Raw genomic sequence first — 18264 nt, forward strand, 5'->3', positions numbered from 1 at the left:
CATGTATTGTTACTATCATGAATTATGCACTTTCCACTGTATTTTAATGTATTATGCTTTTTTTTTTTTTTACTGCAAGTCATGTATTATGCATTTCTCTGTATTTAAAGTATTATGGATTTTCTTGTTGTTACTGCATCTTGTAAAGTGCTTTGTGATGGTGGTCCACTAAGAAAGGCGCTATATAAAATAGATTGACTGATTGATTTGTATTTTATTTTACCAATTACTATTTGAAAAATAGTATCTAATGTTATCTAAATGGTTTTCTATATGGACAAATAAATACCAACCTGGTCTGAGTATTGCAATACAGATCAATTAGGAAAACCATTAGATCATTTAATTAATTTGTTTATTAATATAAATATTATTGAATTGAATACTTTATTATGCTTATATAAAAACATTACTATAGGTGTCTTATTAAACAATAATGCAATAATTTGCAAAGACGGTTGCAGCATCTGTCAAAACAAAATAAATTATTACAGTATTTTTTTATATAAAGGATAAACAAATGTTTACATGCATCAACATTACACTTAATTAAAAAAAAATACAAAATGTATAAAACCACACTCAATCAACAACATCTCAATCTAGTTACATCATTTCAAACAATAATCAACCTGATTTATCAGTCTTTACGCTTAAAGTGCCCATTGCAGCATTTTTTGTGAAAGGAAAAGTGAAAATGTAACAGAATAGAAACATAGAACTCAAAGGTGATCTCCACTTACTTCATTCTAGTTTCATAACATTGCACATTTTCTGTTTTCCAAACAAGGTTGCAAATAAGTTAGCATAAATACCTTAATAAATCTGTCCCAATAGGAATGTATAAATTATGCAGGTTGATTGCAAGATCCATAAAACATAAATATATAAATTGCAGCACATTTATCAAAATATGCAAATTTGGGTTTCATGATTTTGCAAAAATATTTATGTACATCCCGTTTTTTTTTTGTTTTTTTTTACCAGAAGTACAAAGGAGACTTCCTTGTAATTAAAAGTATTTTTTAGCACCAACAGAGTAAAATTGTGCGTAAAAACTGAACAGATTGTGTGTGTGTAAATATATATATACACACACAGTTAATTGTCATTAATACGAATTTCAAGGGACCAGCAAAAAAGTGCATCTTGTCGGTAATTCATATTATCAGAAGTCTACGCCAAATGCATACTGCCAGTTTTTATTGAAGTTACAGTAACACTGAAATCTATTTTCAATTATATAACAATGAAAAGTATTGTGTTTTATTGAAAATATGGCTGTAAGTGAACTTCTGATAATAGTCGTTTTTAAACCACAAAAGCAAAGCGTCCTCAACATCAGGGTATTGAGCAAATCAGGAACATTGACAACTTGCATCCACAGTTTGCTGTTAATAAGCCAGTTTTTTAGAATGGTTGACAAAATGTTCATGGAAATGTTGAAACCTGTAGCAGCATGTTTCTTTTTCTTGTATGCTAGTGCACATTTTTGTATGACCACTATACAACTCAAATGCATCACAGGCTCTGTAGTCCCCAAACAGTGCTAAATGCGGATGCAAGTTAATACATTTCCTAATATCCTGTACATTGTGGTGTTTTGTTTTATTCACATTTTTCTTTCCTTGGAAGGCTCCAAAATAATTAGCACGAAAAGGAAATTAGTGTTAACCTGATCATTTTTTATTATTATTATTATCTTCCACAAGGTGTTCTGTTTAAGGTTAAACTGGATTTATATTGCAAGTAATTTAAAATAAGCGACTGCTAAATTTAGATATACATATACAAGACTTTAATGTACAATTCCTGTACATTTCCAAAATGTTCAGTACAAAGCTCTTAAAAGTTTCTTGCAGCATAGTAAGGCACTACTCAAAAAGGGTTCTGATACATCATCCATGACCCGCTATATCACATACATTTAAATTAATAAAAGCACAATGCTAATCCAAATTAATGATTATACCTGTAAAGGTCACTTATTGGTAGTACTGTGCCTAATGTTATTTGTACCCCATCAAAAAGGGGCCAGTTATTCATCATCAGTTAATAAGAGTGAAAACCTGTTATTTATGTTTCGCCAGGACAGTGGCTCCTCTGTATCACTCCTGCGCTCTTTTGAACGGCCGTCTTTCTGTTGCTTTGTAAACTTTTTGGCCTTTTTTTCCCTGGTCTGGAAGAAATCTGCAGGTACATCTGACAATACGGCACTGAGAATATCTTTGAAGAGTTTGCAGGCCACTGTACATCCAGACAACAGGAAATCAGGAGATCTGTCTTGTTTCAACTCTCTGAAGGCTTGGTGTACAAAAGTACCACTGTAAAGCCTGCACAAAGAAGATACAGATCTCACAAGGCGCATTTCTTGGCAATATTAATTGATAAAATGGAATGGGTTGCTTGCAAACAAAAACTACAAAAACAGGAAAATAGAATATGAAATTGCAAGGCTGTTTCTAACTCAAGGATTCAGAAAACATACTGAATCCATGAGGCTGATGGCTGGACTTAAATACAGCTATATATATATATCTATATATAGATATCTATATATATTATTATTATTTATTACTTAGCTGACGCCTTTATCCACCATATTATTTTTATATACAATTACCCATTTATACAGTTGGGGTTTTACTGGAGCAATCTAGGTAAAGTACCTTGCTCAAGGGTACAGCAGCAGTGTCCCCTAGCTGGGATTGAACCCACGACCTTCCGGTCAAAAGTCCAGAGCCCTAACCACTACTCCACACTGCTGCCCACCTGTATATATCTATATATACAGGTATTTCCCACTGTAGGGTCAAACAGAAAGTACTAATAACTAATTAAGAGGCTAGCGACAAAAGCGATGATAACAAAGTTGACTTAACAAAGTCCAATGAATGGTAAATACAGCTGTCTTACCATGATATATCTGGCTGTTGGAGTGGATTGCAGAGCAGCTGATTAAGGTATAGGCTTATTTGAATGCAAGCCTGCCACTGGCAAAATATGTGGGCAAGCTTAATGTCCATGTCTGTCTGCCTTACTCTCATTCTCCACAGTCTGTCACATGCTATTTTAACATCATCTGTAGGTCCTCTGGGTCCTGATCAAGAATGCCAGGAAAAAAGAAAGAAAAATGAGATTATATATATATAGTGCTGGGACTAACACAGGATGTTCACATTCAGATAGTCGTTCATAATTTAAATATTCGTTCTGATATTCATTTGTTTTAAGTATTATAAGCCATATTAGAACCGTTTTGGTTCTTGTTTATTACATTCCACATAAGAGAAAGTGCAACAAAACATATATAATATATACAATCTATATAAAATTCAATACACAACATTTCCAACAAGTTAGGCACTGCTTAAACAAGGCATTTTAGAATTACGTGTTTGCCTTTTTTCTGTCCCATGAGATTCTGACTCGCTCTAAAGCAGCACAATGCTTTCTAGTTTGTTTACTTTTTGCTAAAAGTTTTAAGACAGCAAAAAGTAAACAAACCAGATTATGCATAGTGATCTCTATGGAAAGCCATCTGGCTCAAAAAAGCATTGTGCTGCTTTAGAATGAGACAGAATATGTATATATGTCTTTTTTTTATTTGCCATTATTTGCCATTCGCAGCTTCTGGTGAGGTAGTAAATAAGTGCAAGGTATTTTTGTAATTTCAAGCGAATACGAACATCTGATATATATACACATATACACGGATGAAGGCTATATTTGCATCCTGAGCCATTCGAAATAAAAAGTAATAATACCAGAGTAGTGACCCATTTGACTCCTTGAGACCATCACTTTCAATTCAAAACACAAAATGTCTCGTTTTCAATCACTCAACAACACCCACGGTACAGAAATGTTCATAAATGACCAACAAAATGAGAATACGTTAAAAAATGGTACATTCGTATCTAAGAGAAACTGAAGAGGAACAGGAAATTAGAACAAGGTAAAGGCAATCATCCAAATAAAGCTGAATCACTAATGGATAACGACATAGAACGTCTGTACAGCAATGAAGCACTACGTTTAAAAAAACTGTACTGCTGAACCTCATCTTCTTTAATATTAGCATCACAAGGGTATCCATGTATTATAAAAAATAATAGATGGGCCTCTTCAGTGAGTTACAGCAAAACAATTCCATCTCGGGTTTCTGTGACAGTTTATAAATTAAGTTGAAGAAACCCTAGATGGAATTATTTTCCTGTAACTCACTGAAGCCCATCTATTATATATGTTTGTGTGTGTGAATATCACCTTTTATTAAACACTCTTTAGTGGTCGGAATAGTCTATAAAACTTTTAATATTCAATAATTTGTTCTTTAGTTTTAATACTGCAGTCATACAGTAAGTGAAATGAGTGCGGTATCTCAACTCGCACTCAGTAGTCGATGACCCAAATTCACCACAGAATTGGCACAGACAGTCTTAAAACAAACCAATTTAAGAAGATATAGGAGACGGGGGATGTAGAGATGTAGAGAAGCTCACATTGCTACTACTTGTATTGTCTTCCTGCCTGGGGATAAACTGACACATTCGCTGCCAAGCCACCACCCTTCATGTGCTCCAACATGTTTGCAACTTGTTGTAGTAAATGATTTTAAAGAATCTACCTGCATCACACTCTAATCTGCGTAGCTCTCCATATACAATTCCCATCAAAAGGGCCTGAAGTTGCATCAGTTTAGGTTTTGGCACTGAATGAGTCAACCAGTAACAGGTGACAGCCACTGGTAAAATCAGGTGGGAAGAAACTGCGTCAACAATGCAGGGTTTTACTCCCAGGGTCTCCAGAAGTATTTTAAGACGGACTGGCAATGAAACCTGGATTTAAAAAAAAATATATATATATATCAGTGATTTCAGAAAATCAGGGCTTTTGCTGTCCTCAGCATTTAAGTATTTTTTTTTCAATTACATCCTAAATTGACATTTAATTAAATGTTTATATTTTAAAGTAGTATCAATTTACTACAAATTATCAATAATATTTTGAAAAAATATACAATTGTAATTTACACTTAAGTCAGTAACATGGTTAAAATAGAGTGTCCCAAGCTAAAGTCCCAAAATTTCAAAATCTCACCAACAAAAATATTTTTTTTGTTGGTGAGATTCAGCCTCCCTGATAATAAACAGTTGTATCGTTTTAAATAATAACCAAAACATAAAAAATAAATGTAAAATTAGAAATAAATGCATTTTAATTCTGAAAATATCATGTCACACAAAAATGTCAACTTGGTCACAGTTTATGGATTTTGCCTATTTAAGTAAGGAATCTAAAAAGAGAGCTACAATGTTAGGGTCCTCAGAGGGGTCCTACCTCACTGCTGATAGGAAGATGATAAGAGAGGCTTGGTAAGTTTTTATCTTTTATTTTTTATTTTCATATCTATGTAACGTATGTAGAATTGATAACCATAACATGTCAACTTGGTCCTTAGTCTCAATTTGACAAAAGTTGTTTAACATATTCAAACAGTACAGAAAAGACAAAGGTTATTTGTACATTTTGGTCTAACATTACAATGAGATGGGGCCTTTTCTGTAACTGTCATTTTTTGGCGGGAAACTTGTCAACTGTCAACTTGGTCACAGTTTATCATACAAATCTGTGACCAAGTTGACATGGCTTGTGACTAGGGCTGCAAACTACTTTTTAGTGTTGTTATTATTAGTAGTGGAGTTAGTATTATTATTATTTAGGGTGGCACGGTGGTGTGGTGGTTAACACTGCTGCCTCACAGTGCCAGGGTCCTAGGCTCAAATCCGGCCTAGGGGTCTGTCTGTGTGGAGTTTGCATGTTCTCCCTGTGTTTGTGTGTTTTCTTCCACAGTCCAAGGTTGATTGGTCACTCTAAATTGCCCTGTGTGTGTGTGTGTGTGGCGTCCTGCCTAGGGTGTAGTCCTGCTTTGCGCCCTGTGTCTGCTGGGTTAGTCTCCGGCTCACCGTGACCCTCTAAAGGATTAAGTGGTTATGATAATGGATGGATAATTATTATTTAGACACGTAGCTGATGCCTTTATTATTTTATTTTTTAAGGGGGGAAGGGGGGGGGGGGGGTATTTTGTTTTCTCTAGATTCAGTTCAATTTTGTAGGCATGCACACTGAAACACACACCCCGACATTTTATAATACAATAATATTTTTTTTTTTATAAAAATTTAGTCGTTGCCAATTATTTTTTTATTATTTTCTCCCAATTTGGAATGGCCAATTATTTTTAGGCTCAGCTCACCACTACACCCCTGCGCTGACTTGGGAGGGCGAAGACGAACACACGCTGTCCTCCGAAGCGTGTGCTGTCAGCCGACCGTTTTTTTTCACACTGCGGACTCACCATGCAGCCACCCAAGAGCTACAGCGTCGGAGGACAACGCAGCTCTCGGGCAGTTTACAGGCAAGCCCACAGGCGCCCGGCCAGACTACAGGGGTCGCTTGTGCGCGGTGAGCCGAGGACACCCTGGCCGACCTAACCCTTCCTCCCTCCCTCCCTCCCTCCCTCCGGGCGGCGCTCGGCCAATTGAGCGCTGGCCCCTGGAAGCTCCCATCCTCGGTCGGCAAAGTAATAGCCTGGACTCGAACTCGCGACGTCCAGACTATAGGGCAAATCCTGCACTCCACACGACGCGCCTTTTCTAGATGCACCACTCGGGAGTCCACATTAATCAATTTTATTACATTATGAAAGTTATTACCCAATAATATTTTAATGTTAAATTTTAAATAAAACTTGAAAAGTTAAATTCTTTTTTTGCATTGTGTAATTATTGTTAACAGTTTTGTTTTTGATAAAATATCAATATGTATTAGATTGTTTTATATTTTTCTTGTTGACATATTGCACTTGATGATGATTTATTTTTTTCTTGTTGAAATAATGCACTTGTTCATACCGTTACATTTTAAATATTCTATTTGATAAATACATATTTTCATGTTTTTTTATTCTATATTGTTTATTTAAAAATCATTAAACAATTTCAAAGAATACTGGTCACTAGTCAATTCGTATTCTTGTCATCTTGGTCACGGTATTGCCACAAGATTATATTGCAAAATAAAAATATTAACAGCTCAACATTTTTTTAAATTGTTCAATGTTATGTCTATCCACTATACTAAAGATCATCAGTAGCATAGCTTTAAAAAAAATATCTTGAAAAATATATTATTTTTGTAAAATCAAACAAAAAATACCAATTTATTGTACTTGTCTCCACTTAATTGTGCACATTTCTAGGCAGAAAATATAAAAAAATATAATATTTTTTTGCATCATTAACAAGATGAGGTGGTAAAGTCTTCACAAGCACTATAAAAATGGTTTGAATAATAATTTGTATTTACATTTTTTAAAAATATTTTTGCATGACCAAGTTGACATTTCTTGAGGGACCGCAATGTTTATCTTGTTGCCATAGCAACACAAATTTGGTGGGAGCTTGGCAACTTCAGTTCCATGTACTCTAGGGGTAGTAAAACATTTTGGGACCAAACACTGGACACTGCATTGAAAAAAAAAAGAAAAAAAAAAAAGAAAACAGTCCAAATTTTCTGAAATCACTGAAATATAATAATTACATTTATATCTAAAAGCATGCATACTATAACACATTCTAATTAACATGTTTAAACAGTTCTAAATAAAGATCTGCAGAAAAAACTATTTGCATAGTATTGTGCCCATGCTGAGGTGCTAAAAGGAAGTCTGTTCATGTTTAATAATTCAGTATGTAGTACATCTGACAATCAATTTCATAATTTAGTTTGGCTAGGTTTTATACTAAGGAATACCAAATTTCACAAAATGCATCTTAATAAAAAGGGGTTACTGTACCTCTGCAATTGCCTCCAGTGAAAGGCTTTCTGAAGACCTTGTCAGCACAGCTTTAACCTGGCTTTTCCCAAGGGTCAGATCATGTCTGCAATATTCTTCCACTAGTAAGCCTTTATTCTTCCCTTGGGCACCATTCCCTACCTTACTGGGATTTCTGCCATTTAAAAGCAATCCATACATAACCTGACGAATTGGCAAAGAACACATGTGACTGCTAGGAAGTTGACTGTCATCCACCTGTGTAGCTAAGAATACCCTTTGCAACACCAGTACATTAATGATATATCGGGCAAGCTTCCCTTTCCCTAAAGCAACCACAACCCAATCCGGTAGCATGTCCATTGCCACTGGAACTTTAGACAAAGGTGTTCCTTTAGTGAAGAACTCTGCAAGGTGGCTATCAGACAGTTTATACTCCTCCATAGCCGCACACAGACATTTCCGAATTCCATCCTTGCGACTGTCCACAAGGTACTCTAGCACTTTTTCTATGGCCTCTCCTGGTTCTTCAAACCTCGACAGCCAGTTGAGGAGGCCGTGAATGAGGTTATTCCTCTTGGCATTGCGAACATTCCCTAAGGGGAAAATCACTTTGGAAAAAAAGTCCTCCATCGCAGGTATATTACCATAATCATTGCCACTAATTACTGCAAAGAGAGGAAGGAGTGCCTTGTTCATATGATTAAAATGTGCACAGAACTTATCTATAGAAAAACATAGTGCTGGAATATAGAATTCGTTATTGTCTTTGTCCTTGCTTGTGCTCTTCCAGTTAAAATCATTGAGGGGGTAATAACCACCCTTCAAATCAAAGATACAGAAGTCACTATCCATTGACAAAACAGGGCAGTTCCACTGGTTTGCCAGTGAGGCTATCTCCCAGTCTGCCTCTGCCAAGCATTGGACAAAGGGTATTTCGAGCTGTAAAAGGACGGTTTTGAAAACCTCTCTGGATAGCAGTGGCAACACACTGCCATTAGAACCTCCTGCAATGGAATGTGCCACTCTAATTCTGTCTTTAGCACGCATCTTAAGTGTTTCAAACTTCTTGTCAGTGTAATCACATCCTCCATCTAACAAGACATAGGGATTTATGTGGCAGAGAAAAAGCTGTTTGAAAAATGAACGTGCAAGATCCGCAAACACGTCATAATCTCCTCCGTGCCGCTTGTCAATGCCATAATTAAAATAAAGATGGTGGTACAAGCTGTTACCATCAATGATAATGTTGGTATTTTTTAACTTTGTGTCAATAAAAAAATGACTGTTGTTTCCAACGTAACTTGTTAATCCAAGGATCCCCATTCCGACTGTCTAGGTCTAACCTGTGAAGAAAATGTTCATTAAGGCATTATAAGAAGTGTAAAAGACATTTAGGAAATTAGGATAATTTCTATAGACATGCAGGGGAGTGACAACAGTATCAAAAATTACTCTTTTGTTGTACTTCTACCCAATGTCTTACTAGGTTCATTAACAGGTATAACACACGCACAAAAAAAATGTATATATATATATACATTTTTTTTTTTTTAATGTAATGTAGTGGAATAAAACTTGCATTTGTATGGTGACACTAGTCCATACAGAACAACAAAAGAGCAACCGCTAGGGTGTACATCACCAGTACAGCCAGTGTCACAGAAAATTGGTCGACATTGTCAATACTGCGCATGCGTGAATTTCTTCACTCAAATCCCTGCCCAAAACACACCAAGTCTGGGAAAAATACATATCAAATGTAACATATTTTCTGGCTTCATAACACACCTCTTTCTTGAATAACCTTAGTCATCTTATCAGGTTCCAATAAAAACTTATCTTATACTGTATACGTGTTAAGCGGACTTCTCAGCTGTTTAAATGTAATCTTCTAATTATAATATGTATTTTGGTTATGTTGCCCTTTATCTGGATGTGTACCTCATTTTACAATCAACCAGCTTTATTTGGAGATAGGAATAGTTTGTTCCTTATAGACCAAATCTTAAATCACTTTTTCCTGTCATTCCTTAAACACAATTTTACTATGTTTTCTATTGGAGTTCTGTTTTTATTAGACATTCATTTGATTTATTTTCTGTATTTCAGTTTTTGCCTAGTGTGTTGCTTTTATTGTAGAGTATTCCTGTACGTCCTCAGTAACATAATCCCCAGCTGTTACTTTAAAACTAAAACCATCGGTATTATGAAAACGTTGATGACCATGACATACATCAATAGTTTGTGCAGAATAGTACAGAATAAGAATAGCAATAAATGTTTAATCACAATGATATGTAATTATCCAGATGTATGCAAAAATGTCTGCCGAAACAAGCAAATAGATGGATGAACAGACGGACAGACACCTCCATATATTCATTTAAAATAAATAGAAAGTTATTAAATAAATTGTATCTACAATGTGGTTGCTTTCAAATGCCACCTTTGGCAAAGTCACTTGTTGCTGTAAACTAAAAATATATATTACACTTGTAATGGAGTAAAACATATCTGACACACTAATTTACCTTTACAAAACCAAATAATTTCTTCCCATAGGTAATAAATGTGGGAGGGTATCAAACTGGTGCTATTTTGTGTATATAACAGGTTAGTCCTTTGTGGGTTAAAAATGAGTTTTCCCCACTATTGAAAATCACCATTCGAGCTTCTGGAAGATCCCCCATCCCCATTCCCAGACTCTAATTTCCATGATAATATCCAACATAAGAGGACCAGATTAGCACATTTTTGGGGGATTAATGCATAAAGTAGAAGTGTAAATATGCATTGGGTTAGGTGTGTTATCCACACTAAAAACTTAACATTTATAGTCTACAGCTTCTCATTGAAGTACTAGGTATAGTTTCCTCTATGTGTATTGTGTTATTTATTGACTGGCCTGGACATGAACTCCTTCATACTGGTGGAAATCCTTCTCAATACAGTTGACAGAATTATCTTTATTGATTATTCTTAAAGTTGCAATAGGTTATATCAATCTCTCTCTCATATATATATATATATATATATATATATATATATATATATATATATATATATATATTCATTCCTTTTAAAGCATGCATTCGAATGAAATACAAACACGTTTCATCTGGAGTACCCATCCGTTTCAATACGAGGTTATACGAGGGCAGCAGTGTGGAGTAGTGGTTAGGGCTCTGGACTCATGACCGGAGGGTTGTGGGTTAAATCCCCAGTGGGGGACACTGCTGTTGTACCCTTGAGCAAGGTACTTTACCTAGATTGCTCCAGTAAAAACCCAACTGTAAAAATTGGTAATTGTATGTAAAATAATGCGATATCTGTATAATGTGAAATAATGTATAATGTGATATCTTGTAACAATTGTAAATCGCCCTGGATAAGGGCGTCTGCTAATAAATAAATAATAATAATATACATACTTTTGACAGTAATGACGTTTATCTTACTGGCAATGTGCTATTGTTTTCAAACACATACCAAAATAAATTGTAACACGCAGCACACAATCTGTGTAAAGTTTACCTCAGTAAATGTGCAGTTTTACCATGATTTTCATAACTACTGTATATCTAGTTTAACATGGTTTGACATTTAATTTTACATAGCAGCAGTGTGGAGTAGTGGTTAGGGCTCTGGACTCTTGACCGGAGTGTCGTGGGTTCAATCCCAGGTGGGGGACACTGCTGCTGTAGTACCCTTGAGCAAGGTACATTACCTAGATTGCTCCAGTAAAAACCCAACTGTATAAATGGGTAATTGTATGTAAAAAATAATGTGTAACAAAATAATGTGATATCTTGTAACAATTGTAAGTCGACCTGGATAAGGGCGTCTGCTAAGAAATAAATAATAATAGTGCGATCTACAGAAGGCTAAACGTGAAATACCTTAGTTACTTGTCTATCTAGATGAGACGCAAAAAGTAACATGTTATACAAAAACGCAGTCTGTACTTTTGTTTTTGTTTCTAAAAAAATAAATAATGCAATTTCGGTACTGTAATCTGCGGTGACTTCCCAACAAGCACTTCCCTGAAATTGTGAAATTCACATATGCACAGTGCATGATGCCAACTTTTTTCCCAGCCGACCAATTTCCCGCGACACCAGTCAAAAAGTGGTCATTAGACAAGTTTTAACTCCTTAATTCCCATGTAACTTTGGATATATTTTAAATGCAATACATTAAGTATAAAAATAAAAACGTTACAATAATTAACCTAAGGGAAATGTACCGCAAATGTATTTACTTCCTTATGAAGAAGTGCCAAATGTAACTGCGTATATTATCACCCAGCTTTGCATTCTGGTTGTATTGTAACCCACTCCAGTATTTTTTAAACTCGAAGTAGTTTTGCATTCCAAACCTTATAACTTTTTTCGCATGGTCCAAGATGTAATTGTAAGTACTAACAATTTAATATTACAGTATAATTTTGTAATTTGACCACATAATCTTATGAAATGCAATCATATGAAATAACTTAAAGCTCGTCGCTTAACTTACTATTTAAGTCCTCCCGTTTTCGCCCTGCCCGGTTGTGTGAAGTAGTAGCAACAAGAAGCAACTTCCGGTAGGAGTGTCGTACATTCACTTCAAAATAAAAGCTCCCTGTGGAAGACATTCGTACTTACATTAAACGGTAAATACAAACAAATAGCTTAGTAATATGAATATAATATGGAAAACAATTTTAAATACTTTCTCATCTGCTCAAAAATTTTCTTAAATATATCACAAATAACTCCTTGAATAAAATGTGTTTAAAATACAAGAGAGTAATGGAGCATACATGTTGGCATGTTCTGAAAAATCTAATGACTTATTTAACGCAATAAAAGGTGGATGAAATGTGAAATGTGAACTAGAGACATTTTCTGAATAGAAAACACTTTTGGTTGCACCAGATTTACGTAATCGTAATAATGTTGGACTTTTAGTATGGGTGGAGAGCTGACTACATATACTGAATAAATGATGATCCCCCTAGCTATTTGTGGTCTTATAAGTTATGCTGCCATCTAGTGGAGTAATAAGGTTGTGTATGATGTGGTAAGGTAGAGCGGACTTTGTGTGTTATGAATAAAACGTTTTCCGCCATTGTTGATTTCATCTCACAAGCCTGTCTCCCTGTTTTTGTTTTATTCCATCAGTAGGTTATTTCATCGGCTCGAACGCTACATTATTATTATTATTATTATTATTATTATTATTATTATTATTATTATTATTATTATTATTATTTTTATTATTATTATTATTATTATTATTATTATTGTACCAACGCTCTTAGTAAATTGTCATTCACAATGCAGTGCCTTTTAGAGTCTGTTCACTGTGGATTTTTTTTTTTAAAGACGAGAATCACCACCCCGCTTAAGTGTGATCCCGTTTAAATGTGACGTCACATGAAATAAATAATAATTCCCCTATGAGGCTGTGTGGTCCAGTGGTTAAAGAAAATGGCTTGTAACTAGGAGGTCTGGTTCAAATCCCACCTGTCACTGACTCATTGTGTGAACCTGAGCAAGTCACTTTTTTGTGCTCCGTCTTTCGGGTGAGATGTAATTGTAAGTGACTCTGCAGCTGATGCATAGTTCACACACCTTAGTCTCTGTAAGTCGCCTTGGATAAAGGCGTCTGCTAAATAAACAAATGATAATAATGAAAACCCACAATAGAGCACAGTGCCCATGAGATAGTGCGGGCCTGTACAGTCACATGACCAAAAGTGTAATTGAACAACAGAGCATGTTATAAAAAGGGTATTTTAAATACTCTATCCTGATTGGTCAAAACGGTAGCCCTATTTAAATTTGCAATAAAGATGACTGACGAGGTATATCAATTTTAATCTTTCGGGAAACCAAAATCTAGATGAGATTTTGGATGAGTCTAAATCAGGCACCAACTTATTCAAGTGGTGTAAAAAAAGGAATACTGCTAGGCATCGAACTCACTGAACTCATAGGGCAGCAGTGTGGAGTAGTGGTTAGGACTCTGGACTCTTGACAGGAGGATCGTGGGTTCAATCCCCGGTGGGAGACGCTGCTGTACCCTTGAGCAAGGTACTTTACCTAGATTGCTCCAGTAAAAACCCAACTGTATAAAGGGGTAATTGTATGTAAAAATAATGTGATATCTTGTAACAATTTGTCCTGGATAAGGGCGTCTGCTAAAAAATAAACAATAACAATAATAACATAAGGTGCAGTCGAGTTCAAATTCAGGGACAAGCACATTGTGAGTCAGTGTAAAGTTATATTTATGTAGAGTGTTCAAGGCCATAACCAGCTATGTAGCACCCGAGACACAGGCCTAGGTAAAAAAAAAAATCATAGGAATAATTATTTATTTAGCCTCTTTTACACGTTGCTTTGCCGCAAAATAAAATGCATTTCATCCCTCGTTGTGTACATGAATTCCCAAGTCCCGCTGATATCTATAGCCTCTGCTTTTCAACAATCTTTACTGTCTATGTACTTATGTAGAGTGACTGATGTGTGTAGAAGACTGCTGTCTTTCAATTTAATATCGCTATTTAAAATATATACTGGAGTTTCTGTTTTTTTTTTTTTTTCATACGAATGTACCCGCATAATTTTATGCCGACTCTTTCATTAAAAACTAAAACGAGGTTAACTTTTAAGACTTCTTTCACTCCAGCGAATAACTTAACGTGCAGAATAAAGGTGGTGGAATAAAATGAATTGCTCTGCATTTTAAGTAGTGCTCTTATAATGCAAACACATAATTAATCATCGCAATCATTACTCGTTTTATTTGACCAGTTTAGCGGGGGTGAAGTCTTTGTTTAGATGTACTAAAGTTTTAGTCTCTCGCAATCGTTGCAAACCACATGCAAACCAGTCGGAAGTGTACCGTCAAATGTACTAAACAAACGCAACGCTGTTAGCATCATTTTAACGAATGCTTTGCAGCCACAGTTCTTATTTGAGCTTTAGCTTTAAATGAATATGTAATTCTGGGCATTCCTGCAGAAATTCGCAAAAACGAAAATAGAACAGAATGCATTGTACCGGTGATGTTTACATTTAACGAAAACAATGTTATTTTGATTCTTGCACGCTTGCATGTATAGACGTTATCCTTTGGGCACCCTCTGCTGCAGCAAACCACAACTCAACTGCCGCTATTTTATTTGAAAGAATGTCACACAACTCTCGCTAGAGATCTCGCTAAGATGATGCAAATAATATTTAAATTAGTATATTGCGGCTCTCTTCATTAACATATTTTTTCTTAGTACATACCACATACCACAAAATGTATAATTTGTGAATTGTCCTAACCAAAATGCAAATTGTGGTGTGTTTGCGCTGCGACTGGCCCATCTTAGTACATCTACCCCTTAGTGTTGTAGATACATTGTTTTTACTCACTCGCTAATCTAGCCAGTACACATTCTACCAAGTTAAGCTCTTTAAAAAAAAGAAAGAAAAAAAAAGTCTATTAACCTGACCCTGTTACCACATATGCAGTTCAATCCAACAATAAAATGTACTTGTATGGGAAAACTGAACCTGCAGTGAGTGTCAAAAATGATGTAAATAAGGTTTGCATGCATAAAAGGTACTTACAAAGGTAAAGGTATAAAACCTGCAGCATTGTTTTCACATATTTTCACACTAGTTTAAAGGTTGATTATTCTATTTCTGCTCTTTTGTTAGAAGTCTTCCAATTTTATGTAGCACAATGTACTAGGATGCATACTACTAAACTTAATAAGCAGGAAGGAAAAAGAAAAGAAAGGTTATATGATTATAAAGCCATTAAAAAAGTATGTGTGTAGACTGTATGTGTGTATACACACACACACACACACACACACACACACACACACACACACACACACACACACACACACACACACACTGTGGTTTGAAGAAGTATTCAAACCCCCGCAAAGTTTTCACATTTTGTTGAATTACAAATAATACATGCACAGTTTTTCAAACAAACTTTTTTATTCAAAGCTGTAGTGGTTAAACTGAACACTCTTATATGAGAAGGAGGTTAAATGTCAGCAGAACTTGCAAAGAAAATGTACAAAAAATTTACTGGTTGCATAAGTATTCAGCCCCTTAAGTCAGTACTTGGTAGAATCTCCTTTTACAGCAATTACTGCTATGAGTCTTTTTGGATACTCTCTACTAGCTTTGCACAGTAGGATGGTGACATTTCTGCCCATTCTTCATGGAAAAATTGCTCCAGTTCTGATAAGTTTGTTGGGGATCGTCGATGGACTGCAATCTTCAAGTCTCACCATAAATTTTAGATTGGGTTCAAGTCAGGACTTTGACTGGGCCAGTCAAGAACATTAATTCTCTTCTTGTTCAACCACTCCAGTGTGGCTTTGGCTTTGTGCTTCGGGTCATTGTCCTGCTGAAATGTGAATTTCCTCCCCCAGAGTCTTAGCTGACTCAAATAGGTTTTACTCAAGGATTTGCCTGTACTTTGCACCATCCATTCTCCCCTCTATCCCTGGTATGTGGAAGGTCCCCAGCTGAACTCCTCATTGGCCGGAGTCTGCAAACTCTGGTTCCAAGAGCAAAGAGCACCATGAACTCACCAGCCTTGCACAAATTGAGACAACTCGAACATCGCCAAAAGTTCTACTTCGATCGCACTGCAAAACCTCTACCACCACTGAATGTGGATGACAGGGTCAGAGTGTTCAACACAGAAAGGAGCGAGTGGACTCGTGAGGGCACCGTGCTCCAAGAGGTGGCACCGAGATCCTACACTGTGCTAACTGATGCAGGAGCTGTGGTGAGGAGAAACCGTACTCAGTTATTGAAAACTCCAAGTCACTCCACACAGGACAATCATGTAGTTGCACAAGACGACCTGCTCACCAACTCAGCACAGCAGGGTGTGACTGGAGGTGAACTACCCGTACCAATGAACGCACCTGTGAACTTACCTGAGCCTTCTCTGGCTGAACCGCTACTCAGGAAGTCAGGGCGGACTGTGAAAGTCCCAGAGAGACTGGACATATAACAAAAGGGGGACTTAAGTTGGAAAAGGGGGGAGGAATGTGAGGTTACATTGTACAGCTGGGTTTGTTTAAATTGTAGAGCTGAATATCTTCATTGTTATATTTCACTTTAACTGATAAGTTAAAAAAAAAAAAAAACATTAAGGAGGGGAGATGTAAGGATATACTATGTGGTCAAGGTTGATCCTCGGGGGCCTCCGTAGTTGATGTTATGTGAACAAGAGGCTAGCTAATAAATCAGTTTTGAAGATACTAGCTTGGTGATCAGTCATCACACATTACACTTGGTAAAGACGTTTACCAGTAAATCTTAAGATATGCCAATATTCTGACTTTTACCATAACATATATATTTGTGTGATTCTTGTTTATACTTTAATGCCCTGATGAAGTGTGAATGCACTGAAACGTCTGTTTTTGGCTTTTTTAAAACATGTAGAATAAAATCAAATTATAACAACTGGATTTAGTTTCATCCATATGGGTGTGATACATACATTTTACTTGTCCACATGTTTTTGTTTTGAATTAAAAAAAATGCTTTTGAAAACCTGGTTGTCATGTGTTTATTTGCTCATGCTCTTCCAAAGAGTGAATATGTCGATGCTGATTTAATTAATGAACAAAATGGCTGTAGGGAGCAACAAATACAAGAAAAAGTAGACTTACCTGCATATTTTGCTTAATCAGTTACAATTATTTACAATAATTTTTTGAAAGTCTTTAATTATTGCAACAAACAGCAGAGGTGATTTGAACACAAAAACACATAAAAAGAACTTTTAACCTATATATAGTATTAACCCAGTAAAGACAGTTTGGCAGTAGCCAATGTGTGATATAATGAGTCTCCATATAACCCCTTTTTGATACCTATTTTTTTCATAACGACTATTAAAGTATAAGAATTAATTTTGCAGGTATTTTGCATTCACTGTAGAGAGTCACATCAGTGTTACTCCAGCCTTTCTTCTAACTTGGCTGGACTCTAGTAGTCATTGCAATATGCCTGCAAAATGTATTCATTGTTTTCATAGTAATCTGAACAAGAATATCCTTTCTGGGCTCCAGGCACTCGCCTCTGTGTTAGCTCCGCCCATCTATGACACCATTGTCCTAGCCTTCATTTTACTATCGGGTTAATTATTCTCTTGAGCAGCTGCAAGACTGAATTATTATGGATTTCTTATACATTTGTTTATCAATAAACATAAATAAAAATGCTTTTTACGCGTGAAATAGCTAAGTACAGTACTATACAAAATCATGCAGCTACACTGAGCACTTTCCCGGGGACAATTATTTGTGATGGAACTTGACGTAGTACGTGATGGCCCCTATCTCAGTGAGTTGACTATTACCCGCCCCCGTAACCTTAGAAACAGAA

At 35.9% G+C, this 18264-nt stretch overlaps 1 protein-coding gene across 1 annotated transcript; it reads right to left on the bottom strand.

Annotated features, from left to right (window-relative positions):
- Positions 1-338: 338 nt before the first annotated feature.
- Positions 339-12428, bottom strand: LOC117435445 (protein asteroid homolog 1-like). The gene is made up of 5 exons (XM_034058596.3): positions 12362-12428; positions 7862-9186; positions 4631-4841; positions 2917-3100; positions 339-2333 (listed from the first exon to the last, which is right to left on the bottom strand). Exons 2-5 carry the CDS (start codon positions 9164-9166, stop codon positions 2039-2041), a joined length of 1995 nt encoding a protein of 664 aa, XP_033914487.1. The 5' UTR covers positions 9167-9186; positions 12362-12428; the 3' UTR covers positions 339-2038.
- Positions 12429-18264: the final 5836 nt, after the last annotated feature.

Source organism: Acipenser ruthenus, chromosome 3, assembly GCF_902713425.1.
Source record: "Acipenser ruthenus chromosome 3, fAciRut3.2 maternal haplotype, whole genome shotgun sequence".
NCBI lineage: Eukaryota > Metazoa > Chordata > Actinopteri > Acipenseriformes > Acipenseridae > Acipenser > Acipenser ruthenus.